At 55.8% G+C, this 15553-nt stretch overlaps 1 protein-coding gene across 1 annotated transcript in view; it reads left to right on the top strand.

Annotated features, from left to right (window-relative positions):
• Positions 1 to 5940: 5940 nt before the first annotated feature.
• The window catches only part of LOC139230323 (nucleoside diphosphate kinase homolog 5-like), a 17557-nt gene continuing 7944 nt past the window's right edge, over positions 5941 to 15553 (top strand). The window contains exons 1-3 of the mRNA XM_070862150.1: positions 5941 to 6192; positions 8367 to 8572; positions 13766 to 13866. Of these exons, the coding sequence (XP_070718251.1) occupies positions 6076 to 6192; positions 8367 to 8572; positions 13766 to 13866 (424 nt within the window). The 5' untranslated portion in view covers positions 5941 to 6075. The remainder of the gene's footprint in view (positions 6193 to 8366; positions 8573 to 13765; positions 13867 to 15553) is intronic.

Genomic DNA, 15553 nt, shown 5'->3' with positions numbered 1-15553 from the left:
CCGCGCTCAGCGAGCATGCGCACACGCGGCCGTGCCCGGCGCTCGGAGGGCAGCTTTGAGCATGCGCGCAGGCGGTCGGCCGGACGTCGAGCAAGCGCGCAGGCGGTCGGCCGGACGTCGAGCATGCGCGCAGGCGGTCGGCCGGACGTCGAGCATGCGCGCGCCCATCACATCACGTGGCCTCCAACGGTCGCCGCCGACCGTTGCCACTGCCCTTCGCGCCCGATTTTTCAAAGACGCCGCATGCGCACATCGCCCTGAAGGCAAGCGGCGGGGGGAGGGGGAGGTGGCCGACCGAAGGCTTTCCCCGGAGTTGCAACTTTCACAAAACATAGAAAATAGGTGCAGGAGTCGGCCATTCGGCCCTTCGAGCCTGCACCACCATTCAATATGATCATGGCTGATCATTCACCTCAGTACCCCTTTCCTGCTTTCTCTCCATACCCCTTGATCCCTTTAGCCGTAAGGGTCACATCTAACTCCCTCTTAAATATATCCAATGAATTGGCCTCAACAACTTTCTGCGGCAGGGAATTCCACAGGTTCACAATTCTCTGGGTGAAGAAGTTTCTCATCTCAGTCCTAAATGGCTTCCCCCTTATCCTTAGACTGTGACGCCTGGTTCTGGACTTCCCCAACATCGGGAACATTCTTCCTGCATCTAACCTGTCCCGTCCCGTCAGAATTTTATATGTTTCTATGAGATCCCCTCTCATCCTTCTAAACTCCCAATGTATAAAGGCCCAGTCGATCCAGTCTCTCCTCATATGTCAGTCCAGCCATCCGGGAATCAGTCTGGTGAACCTTCGCTGCACTCCCTCAATAGCAAGAACATCCTTCCTCAGATTAGGAGACCAAAAAAAATTGAACACAATATTCCAGGTGAGGCCTCACTAAGGCCCTGTACAACTGCAGTAAGACCTCCCTGCTCCTATACTCAAATCCCCTCGCTAGGAAGGCCAACATGCCATTTGCCTTCTTCACCACCTGCTGTACCTGCATGCCCACTTTCAATGACTGATGTACCATGACACCCAGGTCTCGTTGCACCTCCCCTTTTCCTAATCTGCCGCCATTCAGATAATAATCAGCCTTCCTGTTTTTGCCCCCAAAGTGGATAACCTCACATTTATCCACATTATACTGCATCTGCCATGTATTTGCCCACTCACCTAACCTGTCCAGGTCACCCTGCAGCCTCTTAGCGTCCTCCTCACAGCTCACACCGCCACCCAGCTTAGTGTCATCTGCAAACTTGGAGATATTACACTCAATTCCTTCATCTAAATCATTAATGTACATTTATACCCTCCCCCGGCCCGGTTTATTCCTTCTCAATGACCAAATTCTACAATTTGAAGGTGAAACTCCGGAAAAGGGTTTCGCTCGGCCAGCCGCCTCCAAGGAGAGGGGGGAGGAGGAGGAACACCTGTTGTCACTCAAAGGGAAAGCCCCGCCCCATAGTGATGTCAGGGATGGGTGGGGCCAGAACTGGTTTCCAGGCAACAGGAGGGTGGGGCCTTGGAGCAGCACAGGTGATGAACACACCTGGGACATGGGGACACCATCGCCCCCAGCAACCAAACTTTCATTGGATTCAAACTTACTTTCGAAAGTTTAATTTCTTTAAGTTTCTCAGTTTTATTGACCCCCTTTTACTTAGGGGGAGCATGATTACTGTTATACTTCAAAATAATGGGTCAGGGGGAGAGAGCGGGGCAGTGGGATCAGTTTGGGGATTGATACAGGGCTATGGGGAGAGAGCGGGGCAGTTCGAATAGTTTGGGGATTGATACAGGACTATGAGGAGAGAGCGGGGCAGTTCGATTAGTTTGGGGATTGATACAGGACTATGGGGAGAGAGCGGGGCAGTGGGATTAGTTTGGGGATTGATACAGGACTATGGGGAGAGAGCGGGGCAGTTCGATTAGTTTGGGGATTGATACAGGGCTATGGGGAGAGAGCGGGGCAGTGTGATTAGTTTGGGGATTGATACAGGGCTATGGGCAGAGAGCGGGGCAGTTCGAATAGTTTGGGGATTGATACAGGACTATGAGGAGAGAGCGGGGCAGTTCGATTAGTTTGGGGATTGATACAGGACTATGGGGAGAGAGCGGGGCAGTGGGATTAGTTTGGGGATTGATACAGGACTATGGGGAGAGAGCGGGGCAGTTCGATTAGTTTGGGGATTGATACAGGACTATGGGGAGAGAGCGGAGCAGTGGGATTAGTTTGGGGATTGATACAGGACCATGGGGGGTGAGTGGGGCAGTGGGATTAGTTTGGGGATTGATACAGGACTATGGGGAGAGAGCGGGGCAGTGGGATTAGTTTGGGGATTGATACAGGGCTATGGGGAGAGAGCGGGGCAGTGGGATTAGTTTGGGGATTGATACAGGACTATGGGGAGAGAGCGGGGCAGTGGGATTAGTTTGGGGATTGATACAGGACCATGGGGGGTGAGTGGGGCAGTGGGATTAGTTTGGGGATTGATACAGGACTATGGGGAGAGAGCAGGGCAGTGGGATTAGTTTGTGGATTGATACAGGGTTATGGGGAGAGAGCGGGGCAGTGGGATTAGTTTGTGGATTGATACAGGACTATGGGGAGAGAGCGGGGCAGTGGGATTAGTTTGTGGATTGATACAGGGTTATGGGGAGAGAGCGGGGCAGTGGGATTAGTTTGTGGATTGATACAGGACTATGGGGAGAGAGCGGGGCAGTGGGATTAGTTTGGAGATTGATACAGGACTATGGGGAGAGAGCGGGGCAGTGGGATTAGTTTGGGGGTTGATACAGGACTATGGGGAGAGAGCGGGGCAGTGGGATTAGTTTGGGGATTGATACAGGACCATGGGGAGAGAGCGGGGCAGTGGGATTAGTTTGGAGATTGATACAGGACTATGGGGAGAGAGCGGGGCAGTGGGATTAGTTTGGGGATTGATACAGGACTATGGGGAGAGAGCGGGGCAGTGGGATTAGTTTGGGGGTTGATACAGGGCCATGGGGAGAGCGCGGGGCCGTGGGATTAGTTCTGCATTGCACTGGTAAACAGCCAGCACTGATATGATGGGTCAAATGGGCTCTCTCCATGCTGTAAACATCTCAGGGTGTTAGTTAGTGCAGCGGAGGGAGTTCCAGGATTGTGACCCAGCGACGATGAAGGAACGGCCGATATATTTCCCAGTCGGGATGGTGTGTGACCGGGAGGGGAACGTGGAGGTGGTGGTGTTCCCATGCGCCTGCTGCCCTTGTCCTTCTAGGTGGTAGAGGTCGCGGGTTTGGGAGGTGCTGCCGAAGAAGCCTTGGCGAGTTGCTGCAGTGCATCTTGTAGATGGTACACACTGCAGCCAGGGGGCGCCGGTGGTGGAGGGAGTGAGTGTTGAAGGTGGTGGATGGGGTGTCGATCAAGTGGCTGCTTTGTCCTGGATGGTGTTGAGCTTCTCGAGTGTTGTTGGAGCTGCACTCATCTAGGCAAGTGGAGAGTATTCCATCACACTCCTGACTTGTGCCTTGTAGATGGTGGAAAGGCTTTGGGGAGTCAGGAGGTGAGACACTCGTTGCAGAATACCCAGCCTCTGACCCGCTCTTGTGGCCACAGTATTTATGTGGCTGGTCCAGTTAAGTTTTCTGGTCAATGGTGACCCCCAGATGTTGATGGTGGGGGATTCGGTGATGGTAATGCTACTGAATGTCAAGGGGCGGTGGTTAGACTCTCTCTTGTTGGAGATAGTCATTGCCTGGCACTTGTGTGGTGTGAATGTTACTTACCACTTATCAATCCAAGCCTAAATGTTGTCCAGGTCTTGGTGCATGCGGGCATGGACTGCTCCATTATCTGAGGAGTTGTAAATGGAACTGAACACTGTGCAGTCATCAGCGAACATCCCCACTTCTGACCTTATGATGGAGGGAAGGTCATTGATGAACAGCTGAAGCTGGTTGGGCCGAGGACACTGCCCTGAGGAATCTCTGCAGTGATGTCCTGGGGCTGTGATGATTGACCTCCAACCACCACAACCATCTTCCTTTGTCTTAGTTATGACTCCAGCCAGTCGAGCGTTTTCCCCCTGTTCCCATTGACCAGTTTTACGAGGGCTCATTGAAGCCACACTGGGTCAAATGCTGCATTGATGTCAACAGCAGTCACTCTCACCTCACCTCTGGAATTCAGCTCTTGTGTCCGTGTTTGGACCAAGGCTGTAATGAGGTCTGGAGCCGAGTGGTCCTGGCAGACCCAAACTGGGCATCGGTGAGCGGGCTATTGGTGAGTCACATCATCATCATCATCATAGGCAGTGCCTCGGAATCGAGGAGGACCTGCTTCCACTCCCAAAGTGAGTTCTCTGGTGGCTGAACAGTCCGATACGAGAGCCACAGACCCTGTTACAGGTGGGACAGACAGTCGTCGAGGGAAGGGGTGGGTGGGGCTGGTTTGCCGCGCGCTCCTTCCGCTGCCTGCGCTTGGCCTCTTCACGCTCTTTGCGGTGAGACTCGAAGAACTCAACACCCTCCCGGATGGACTTTCTCCACCTCGGGTGGTCTGCGGCCAGGGTCTCCCAGGTGTCAGTGGTGATGTCACACTTTACCAGGGAGGCTTTGAGGGTGTCCTTATAACGTTTCCGCTGTCCTCCTTTGGCTCGTTTACCATGAAGGAGCTCCGCATAAAGCATTTGCTTTGGGAGTCTCGTGTCGGAGGACATGCGGACAATGTGGCCCTGCCCAGCGGAGCTGATCAAGTGTGGTCAGTGCTTCAATGCTGGGGATGTTGGGCCTGGTCGAGGACACTAACGTTGGTGCGTCTGTCCTCCCAGGGGATTTGCAGGATCTTGCGGAGACAGCGTTGGTGGTATTTCTCCAGTGACTTGAGGTGTCTACTGTACATGGTCCATATCTCTGAGCCATACAGGAGGGTGGGTATCACTACAGCCCTGTAGACCATGAGCTTGGTGGTAGATTTGAGGGCCTGGTCTTCGAACACGCTTTTCCTCAGGCGGCCGAAGGCTGCACTGGCGCACTGGAGGCGGTGTTGGATCTCGCCGTCGATGTCTGCCTTTGGTGAGTGAGTGCCGCTTGATAGCCCTGTCGATGACCCCTTCCATCACTTTGCTGATGATTGAGAGTAGACTGATGGGGCGGTAATTGGCCGGATTGGATTTGTCCTGCTTTTTGTGGACAGGACCTAGCTGGGCAGTTTTCCACATTGTCGGGTAGATGCCAGTGTTGTGGCTGTACTGGAACAGCTGGGCTAGAGGCTCGGCTAGTTCTGGAACACAAGTCTTCAGCACTGTTATGTATGCATGTTAATGTATGTACTGTAACACGAGACCACTGACTGTACCTTCACCCTGTACACACCTTACCTGTACACCAGAGGGTGCTGCTGCTGGAGACCTGAGGGTCACCTGTACACTGCAGGTAACCCAGTATAAAAGGGAGCTCACCTCTTGGTGTCCTCACTCTAGGAGCTGAGATAAAGGACTAAGGTCACTACAGTTCAAGTATTATACCCTTACCTCGTGGAGTTGTTATTAGAGTGCTTGCATATACTACAAGAACGACAGCCGGGATGGAAAATAGGTGCAGGAGTAGGCCATTCGGCCCTTCGAGCCTGCACCACCATTCAATAAGATCATGGCTGATCATTCCCTCAGTACCCCTTTCCTGCTTTCTCTCCATACCCTTTGATCCCTTTAGCCGTAAGGACCATATCTAACTCCCTCTTAAATATATCCAACGAACTGGCCTCAACAACTTTCTGTGGTAGAGAATTCCACAGGTTCACCACTCTCTGGGTGAAGAAGTTTCTCCTCATCTCGGTCCTAAATGGCTTACCCCTTATCCTTAGACTGTGACCCCTGGTTCTGGACTTCCCCAACATTGGGAACATTCTTCCTGCCTCTAACCTGTCCAATCCCGTCAGATGTTGTCGGGGCCCACAGCCTTAGCTAAGCTTGAAGATCAATGACCCCCAGCTCTCAGTACGATTCATCTTCTTTTTCAGTCTCGCCATCGACAAAGCACCCCCAGCCTTCAGTATTTTGCATCTTCCTGAGTGGACCGACTGTGCTCCAAGATGATAAAACCTCGCATTTACGTGGAGAGCACACTGGCGATAATTAAACCAGATGCCAGTGACAAAGAGATTGAAATCACGGAGATCATTCTGCATTCTGGGTTCAGCATAGTCCAGGTATCGGCAAACTGTGTATATATATTATGTAAGACTGACATATATATAGCACCTTTCCCAACATCAGGACGTCCCAAAGTGCTTTACAGCCAATGAAGTACTTTTGGAGTGTAGTCACTGTTGTATTGTGGGAAACGCGGCAGCCAATTTGCGCACAGCAAGCTCCCACACACAGCAATGTGATAATGACCCAGACAATCTGGTTCTTTGCGTTGGAGGTAGAGGGATAAACATTGGCCCCAGGACATCGGGGAGAATTCTTTACATACACCTTTGAGGGCAGACAGGGCCCCGGTTTAATGTTTCATCCGAATGATGGCCCTTCCGACAGTGCGGCGCTCCCTCAGTACTGCCCCTCCAACAGTGCGGCACTCCCTCAGTACTGCCCCTCCGACAGTGCGGCGCTCCCTCAGTATGCCCTTCCGACAGTGTGGCACTCCCTCAGTACTGCCCCTCCGACACTGTGGCACTCCCTCAGTACTGCCCCTCCGACAGTGCGGCGCTCCCTCAGTACTGCCCCTCCGACAGTGCGGCACACCCTCAGTACTGCCCCTCCGACAGTGCGGCACTCCCTCAGTACTGCCCCTCCGACAGTGAGGCGCTCCCTCAGTACTGCCCCACCGACAGTGCGGCGCTCCCTCAGTACTGCCCCACCGACAGTGCGGCGCTCCCTCAGTACTGCCCCTCCGAAAGTGCAGCACTCCCTCAGCACTGCCCCTCTGACAGTGCAGGAATCCTTCAGTACTGCCCCTCCAACAGTACGGCACTCCCTCAGTACTGCCCCTCATACAGTGCGGCACTCCCTCAATACTGCCCCTCCGACAGTGCGGCACTCCCTCAGTACTGCCCCTCCAACAGTGCGGCACTCCCTCAGTACTGCCCCTCCGACAGTGCGGCACTGCCTCAGTACTGCCCCTCCAACAGTGCGGCACTCCCTCAGTACTGCCCCTCCGACAGTGCGGCACTGCCTCAGTACTGCCCCTCCGACAGTGTGGCGCTCCCTCAGTACTGGCCCTCCGACAGTGTGGCGCTCCCTCAGTACTGCCCCTCCGACAGTGTGGCGCACCCTCAGTACTGCCCCTCCGACAATACGGCTCTCCCTCAGTACAGCCCCTCCAACAGTGTGGCGCACCCTCAGTACTGCCCCTCCGACAGTGTGGCACTCCATCAGTACTGCCCCTCCGACAATACGGCTCTCCCTCAGTACAGCCCCTCCGACAGTGCGGCGCACCCTCAGTACTGCCCCTCCGACAGTGTGGCACTCCCTCAGTACTGCCCCTCCGACAGTGTGGCACTCCCTCAGTACTGTCCCTCCGACAATACGGCTCTCCCTCAGTACAGCCCCTCCGACAGTGCGGCACTCCCTCAGTACTGCCCCTCCGACAATACGGCTCTCCCTCAGTACAGCCCCTCCGACAGTGCGGCGCACCCTCAGTACTGCCCCTCCGACAGTGTGGCACTCCCTCAGTACTGCCCCTCCGACAGTGTGGCACTCCCTCAGTACTGCCCTTCCGACAGTGCGGCGCTCCCTCAGTACTGCCCCTCCGACAGTGCGGCACTCCCTCAGTACTGCCCCTCCGACAGTGCGGCGCTCCCTCAGTACTGCCCCTCCGACAGTGCGGCGCTCCCTCAGTACTGCCCCTCCGACAGTGCGGCACTCCCTCAGTACTGCCCCTCCGACAGTGTGGCACTCCCTCAGTACTGTCCCTCCGACAATACGGCACTCCCTCAGTACTGCCCTTCCGACAGTGCGGCGCTCCCTCAGTACTGCCCCTCCGACAGTGTGGCACTCCCTCAGTACTGTCCCTCCCACAATACGGCACTCCCTCAGTACTGCCCTTCCGACAGTGCGGCGCTCCCTCAGTACTGCCCCTCCGACAGTGCGGCACTCCCTCAGTACTGCCCCTCCGACAGTGCGGCGCTCCCTCAGTACTGCCCCTCCGACAGTGCGGCGCTCCCTCAGTACTGCCCCTCCGACAGTGCGGCGCTCCCTCAGTACTGCCCCTCCGACAGTGCGGCGCTCCCTCAGTACTGCCCCTCCGACAGTGCGGCGCTCCCTCAGTACTGCCCCTCAGACAGTGCGGCACTCCCTCAGTACTGCCCCTCCGACAGTGCGGCACTCCCTCAGTACTGCCCCGTGACGTATTGAACTAAAAACGACTTTCTTCACCCAGAGAAGAAAACTGCACCTGAGCCCAGAGGTGGCCAGTGAGTTTTACGTGGAGCACAGCGGGAAGATGTTCTTCCCCAGCCTGACTGCCCACCTCTGCTCGGGGCCATTGGTGGCCATGATGATTGCTCGGGACTCTGCCATCCAGCAATGGAACAACCTGCTCGGGCCGTCCGACAGCGAGAAGGCAAAGGTAACCCAGCCCAAGAGGTGAGTGATCCCGCAACGGAGGGGCTATAGATTGAGGGGGTCTTCATACACCTGCCCTTATAGAAACATAGAAAATCGGTGCAGGAGTAGGCCATTCGGCCCTTCGAGCCTGCACCACCATTCATTATGATCATGGCTGATCATTCCCTCAGTACCCCTTTCCTGCTTTCTCTCCATGCCCCTTGATCCCTTTAGCCGTAAGGGCCACATCTAACTCCCTTTTGAATATATCTAACAAACTGGTCTCAACAACTTTCTGTGGTAGAGAATTCCACAGGTTCACAACTCTCTGAGTGAAGAAGTTTCTCCTCATCTCGGTCCTAAATGGCTTACCCCTTATCCTTAGACTGTGACCCCTGGTTCTGGACTTCCCCAACATCGGGAACATTCTTCCTGCATCTAACCTGTCTCGTCCCGTCAGAATTTTATATGTTTCTATGAGATCCCCTCTCATCCTTCTAAACTCCAGTGAATATAAGCCTAGTCGATCCAGTCTCTCCTCATATGTCAGTCCTGCCATCCCGGGAATCAGTCTGGTGAACCTTCTCTGTTCTCCCTCAATGCCAATAGGGTGGGCTGTATATGGAGGGGTCGACATACACCTGCCCTTATCCCAGTAGGGTGGACTATATAGAAGAACATAAGAAATAGGAGCAGGATTCAGACATTCGGACCCTCGAGCCTGCTCCACCATTTAATACGATCATGGCTGATCCGATCATGGACTCAGCTCCACTTCCCCGCCCGCTCCCCATAACCCCTTATCGCTCAAAAATCTGTCTATCTCTGTCTTAAATATATTCAATGACCCAGCCTCCACAGCTCTCTGAGGCAGCGAATTCCACAGATTTACAACCCTCTGAGAAGAAATTCCTCCTCATCTCAGTTTTAAATGGGTGGCCCCTTATTCTAAGACTATGCCCCCTAGTTCTAGTCTCCCCCATCAGTGGAAACATCCTCTCTGCATCCACCTTGTCAAGCCCCCTCATAATCTTATACGTTTCGATAAGATCACCTCTCATTCTGCTGAATTCCAATGAGTAGAGACCCAACCTCCTCAACCTTTCCTCATAAGTCAACCCCCTCATCCCGGAATCAACCGAGTGAACCTCCTCTGAACTGTCTCCAAAGCAAGTCTATCCTTTCGTAAATATGGAAACCAAAACTGCACGCAGTACTCCAGGTGTGGCCTCACCAATACCCTGTATAACTGTAGCAAGACTTCCCTGCTTTTATACTCCATCCCCTTTGCAATAAAGGCCAAGATTCCATTGGCCTTCCTGATCACTTGCTGTACCTGCATACTAACCTTTTGTGTTTCATGTACAAGTACCCCCAGGTCCCACTGTACTGCGGCACTTTGCAATCTTTCTCCATTTAAATAATAACTTGCTCTTTGATTTTTCCTACCAAAGTGGATAACCTCACATTTTCCCACATGATACTCCATCTGCCAAATCTTTGCCCACTCACTTAGCCTGTCTCTATCCCTTTGTAGATTCTTTGCGTCCTCCTCACAACTTGCTTTACCACCTATCTTTGTATCATTAGCAAATTTCTCGGTCTCTTTATCCAAGTCGTTAATATAGATTGTAAATAGTTGGGGTCCCAGCACTGATCCCTGCGGCACCCCACTGGTTACTGGTTGCCAACCAGAGAATGAACCATTTATCCCGACGCTCTGTTTTCTGTTAGTTAGTCAATCCTCTATCCATGCTAATATATTACCCCCAACCCTGTGAACTTTAATCTTGTACAGTAACCTTTTATGTGGCACCTTGTCAAATACCTTCTGGAAATCCAAATACACCACATCCACTGGTTCCCCTTTATCCACCCTGTTCATTACATCATCAAAGAATTCCAGCAGATTTGTCAAACATGACTTCCCATTCATAAATCCATGCTGACTCTGCCTGACCGAATTTTGCTTTTCCAAATGTCCTGTTACTGCTTCTTTAATAATGGACTCCAACATTTTCCCAATGAACCACTGCGCACACAGATCGCAGTGTGGACTGGCCCCGATCCCTCGCCCCTCCTTCACCCGATCCCTCGCCCCTCCTTCACCCGATCCCTCGCCCCTCCTCCACCCGATCCCTCGCCCCTCCTCCACCCGATCCCTCGCCCCTCCTCCACCCGATCCCTCGCCGCTCCTCCACCCCGATCTCTCGCCACTCCTCCGCCCCGATCTCTCGATACTCCTCCGCCCCGATCTCTCGCCCCTCCTCCACCCGATCCCTCGCCCCTCCTCCACCCGATCCCTCGCCCCTCCTCCACCCGATCCCTCGCCGCTCCTCCACCCCGATCTCTCGCCGCTCCTCCGCCCCGATCTCTCGATACTCCTCCGCCCCGATCTCTCGATACTCCTCCGCCCCGATCTCTCGATACTCCTCCGCCCCGATCTCTGGCCGCTCCTCCGCCCCGATCTCTCGCCCCTCCTCCGCCCCGATCTCTCGCCCCTCCTCCGCCCCGATCTCTCACCCCTCCTCCGCCCCGATCTCTCACCCCTCCTCCGCCCCGATCTCTCGATACACCTCCGCCCCGATCTCTCGCCCCTCCTCCGCCCCGAACTCTCGCCCCTCCTCCGCCCCGATCTCTCGATACTCCTCCGCCCCGATCTCTCGCCGCTCCTCCGCCCCGATCTCTCGCCCCTCCTCCGCCCCGATCTCTCGATACTCCTCCGCCCCGATCTCTCGATACTCCTCCGCCCCGATCTCTCGATACTCCTCCGCCCCGATCTCTCGCCCCTCCTCCGCCCCGATCTCTCGCCGCTCCTCCGCCCCGATCTCTCGCCCCTCCTCCGCCCCGATCTCTCGCCGCTCCTCCGCCCCGATCTCTCGCCCCTCCTCCGCCCCGATCCCTCGCCGCTCCTCCGCCCCGATCTCTCGATACTCCTCCGCCCCGATCTCTCGCCCCTCCTCCGCCCCGATCTCTCGCCGCTCCTCCGCCCCGATCTCTCGCCCCTCCTCCGCCCCGATCTCTCGCCCCTCCTCCGCCCCGATCTCTCGCCGCTCCTCCGCCCCGATCTCTCGATACTCCTCCGCCCCGATCTCTCGCCCCTCCTCCGCCCCGATCTCCCGCCGCTCCTCCGCCCCGATCTCTCGCCCCTCCTCCGCCCCGATCTCTCGCCCCTCCTCCGCCCCGATCTCTCGCCCCTCCTCCGCCCCGATCTCTCGCCGCTCCTCCGCCCCGATCTCTCGCCCCTCCTCCGCCCCGATCTCTCTCCCTCCTCCGCCCCGATCTCTCGCCGCTCCTCCTCCCCCGATCTCTCGCCGCTCCTCCGCCCCGATCTCTCGATACTCCTCCGCCCCGATCTCTCGCCGCTCCTCCGCCCCGATCTCTCGATACTCCTCCTCCCCCGATCTCTCGATACTCCTCCTCCCCCGATCTCTCGCCGCTCCTCCGCCCCGATCTCTCGATACTCCTCCTCCCCCGATCTCTCGATACTCCTCCTCCCCCGATCTCTCGCCGCTCCTCCGCCCCGATCTCTCGATACTCCTCCGCCCCGATCTCTCGCCGCTCCTCCGCCCCCGATCTCTCGCCCCTCCTCCGCCCCGATCTCTCTCCCTCCTCCGCCCCGATCTCTCGCCGCTCCTCCTCCCCCGATCTCTCGCCGCTCCTCCGCCCCGATCTCTCGATACTCCTCCGCCCCGATCTCTCGCCGCTCCTCCGCCCCGATCTCTCGATACTCCTCCTCCCCCGATCTCTCGATACTCCTCCTCCCCCGATCTCTCGCCGCTCCTCCGCCCCCGATCTCTCGATACTCCTCCGCCCCGATCTCTCGCCCCTCCTCCGCCCTGATCTCTCGCCGCTCCTCCGCCCCGATCTCTCGATACTCCTCCTCCCCCGATCTCTCGATACTCCTCCTCCCCCGATCTCTCGCCGCTCCTCCGCCCCGATCTCTCGATACTCCTCCGCCCCGATCTCTCGCCCCTCCTCCTCCCGATCTCTCGCCCCTCCTCCTCCCGATCTCTTGCCCCTCCTCCGCCCCGATCTCTCGCCCCTCCTCCGCCCCGATCTCTCGCGCCGCTCCTCCGCCCCGATCTCTCGCCCCTCCTCCGCCCCGATCTCTCGCCCCTCCTCCGCCCCCCGATCTCTCGCCCCTCCTCCGCCCCGATCTCACGCCGCTCCTCCGCCCCGATCAAGAATGAAGCAGCCAGTAACGTGACATCAATTAGTCTCCTCTTCTCGTGGAGATGCTCCTTGAAACCGACCTCTTTAACCAAACTTTTGGTCATCTGCTTTCATTTCTTCTTGCATGGCTCGGTGTCAAATATATTTAATTTGTCTTGTGACACTGCCGTGAAGCATCCTGGGACCTTTCACTACGTTAAAGGTGCTATATAAATACAAGTTGTTATTTGTTGTTGTATGGTGGAGTATACAGGGAGGCAGTGCACATCTTGTTTATCCCAGTCGGGTAGGGTATATAGGGAGGGGTGTACATACCCCCTATGGTGGCCCAGTAATTGGGAGAGGTGGGGTATATAGGGAGGGGTGTACATACCCCCTATGGTGGCCCAGTAATTGGGAGAGGTGGGGTATATAGGGAGGGGTGTACATACCCCCTCTGGTGGCCCAGTAATTGGGAGAGGTGGGGTATATAGGGAGGGGTGTACATACCCCCTCTGGTGGCCCAGTAATTGGGAGAGGTGGGGTATATAGGGAGGGGTGTACATACCCCCTCTGGTGGCCCAGTAATTGGGAGAGGTGGGGTATATAGGGAGGGGTGTACATACCCCCTCTGGTGGCCCAGTAATTGGGAGAGGTGGGGTATATAGGGAGGGGTGTACATACCCCCTCTGGTGGCCCAGTAATTGGGAGAGGTGGGGTATATAGGGAGGGGTGTACATACCCCCTCTGGTGGCCCAGTAATTGGGAGAGGTGGGGTATATATGGAGGGGTGTACATACCCCCTATGGTGGCCCAGTAATTGGGAGAAGTGGGTTATATAGGGAGGGGTGTACATACCCCCTATGGTGGCCCAGTAATTGGGAGGGGTGGGGTATATAGGGAGGGGTGTACATACCCCCCTATGGTGGCCCAATAATTGGGAGTGGTGGGTTGAGGTTCAGTGACATGTGTCAATGTCTCCAGCCCTTTGGGTTACAGCCTGTGGCCTTGTGCACGTGGAAGGAGCTGATGGAGCTCACGGTGATTAACCTGACTCTAAATATCTCTTGTTTCTAGTCTGAGGGCGATCTATGGAACGGATAAAATTCAGAATGCTTTCCATGGCAGTGCGTGCTTTAACACAGCTGAGAGAGAGATTAACTTTATGTTCCCCAACGGTGAGTTTCTGTGCGATAACATAAATGATTCTTTATTGCTATGATATTTTGGTAGATAGATGTTTGGAGGGCGATAGGTGTTGGGACATTAGCCACCAGGCCAACATCCCCAGCATCGAAGCACTGACCACACTCGACCAGCTCCGCTGGGCAGGGCCACATTGTCCACATGCCAGACACGAGACTCCCAAAGCAAGCGGTCTACTCGGAACTCCTTCACGGCAAACGAGCCAAAGGTGGGCAGAGGAAACGTTACAGGGACACCCTCAAAGCCTCCCTGATAAAGTGCAACATCCCCACCGACACCTGGGAGTCCCTGGCCAAAGACCACCCTAAGTGGAGGAAGTGCATCCGGGAGGGTGCTGAGCACCTCGAGTCTCGTCGCCGAGAGCATGCAGAAACCAAGCGCAGGCAGCGGAAGGAGCGTGCGGCAAACCAGTCCCACCCTCCCCTTCCCTCAACCACTGTCTGTCCCACCTGTGACAGGGACTGTGGCTCTCGTATTGGACTGTTCAGCCACCTAAGGATTCATTCTAAGAGTGGAAGCAAGTCTTCCTCGATCCCGAGGGACCTCCTATGATGATGATGGGTGGCCATTACCTACTGTCACTGCTCTCTCCACACCCATCACATCTCCAACAGCTTGTGACTCCAGGGTACCTCATCCATATGACCACCTTCACAAGGAACCGACAAACAGGAGGAGGTCGTTCAGCTAAGTGATCCCACAACCAACGGATCAGGTCAAAGCTCTGTGGTCCTGCTACACCCAGCCGTGATTGGTGGTGAACCATTGAACAACTAACGGGAAGATAAGGCTCCATGGACATCCCTATCCATCACCAGCATCGTAGGCAGTCCCTCGGGATCGAGGAAGACTTGCTTCCACTCTAAAAGTGAGTCCTTAGGTGGCTGAACAGTCCAATACGAGAGCCACAGTCCCTGTCACAGGTGGGACAGACAGTGGTTGAGGGAAGGGGAGGGTGGGACTGGTTTGCCGCACGCTCCTTCCGCTGTCTGCGCTTGGTTTCTGCATGCTCCCGGCGACGAGACTCGAGGTGCTCAGCGCCCTCCCGGATGCACTTCCTCCACTTAGGGCGGTCTTTGGCCAGGGACTCCCAGGTGTCGGTGGGGATGTTGCACTTTATCAGGGAGGCTTTGAGGGTGTCCCTGTAACGTTTCCTCTGCCCACTTTTGGTTCGTTTGCCGTGAAGGAGTTCCGAGTAGAGCGCTTGCTTTGGGAGTCTCGTGACTGACATGTGGACAATGTGGCCTGCCCAGCGGAGCTGGTCGAGTGTGGTCAGTGCTTCGATGCTGGGGATGTTGGCCTGGTCGAGGACACTAACGTTGGTGCGTCTGTCCTCCCAGGGGATTTGTAGGATCTTGCGGAGACATCGTTGGTGGTATTTCTCCAGCGACTTGAGGTGTCTACTGTACATGGTCCATGTCTCTGAGACATACAGGAGGGCGGGTATTACTACAGCCCTGTAGACCATGAGCTCGCTGGTGGATTTGAGGGCCTGGTCTTCAAACACTCTTTTCCTCAGGCGGCCGAAGGCTGCACTGGCGCACTGGAGGCGGTGTTGGATCTCGTCGTCAGATTCAGCTGGACATCAGCGGATTTGACCTGCAGACTGGATAGCCATGCCGGAGAGCAGTGCTCCACTGTAGAGTACACCAGGGCGAG

The sequence above is a fragment of the Pristiophorus japonicus genome, chromosome 19 (genome assembly GCF_044704955.1).
Source record: "Pristiophorus japonicus isolate sPriJap1 chromosome 19, sPriJap1.hap1, whole genome shotgun sequence".
NCBI classification, from domain to species: Eukaryota; Metazoa; Chordata; class Chondrichthyes; family Pristiophoridae; genus Pristiophorus; species Pristiophorus japonicus.
This window is presented reverse-complemented; position numbering and strand designations above follow the sequence as displayed.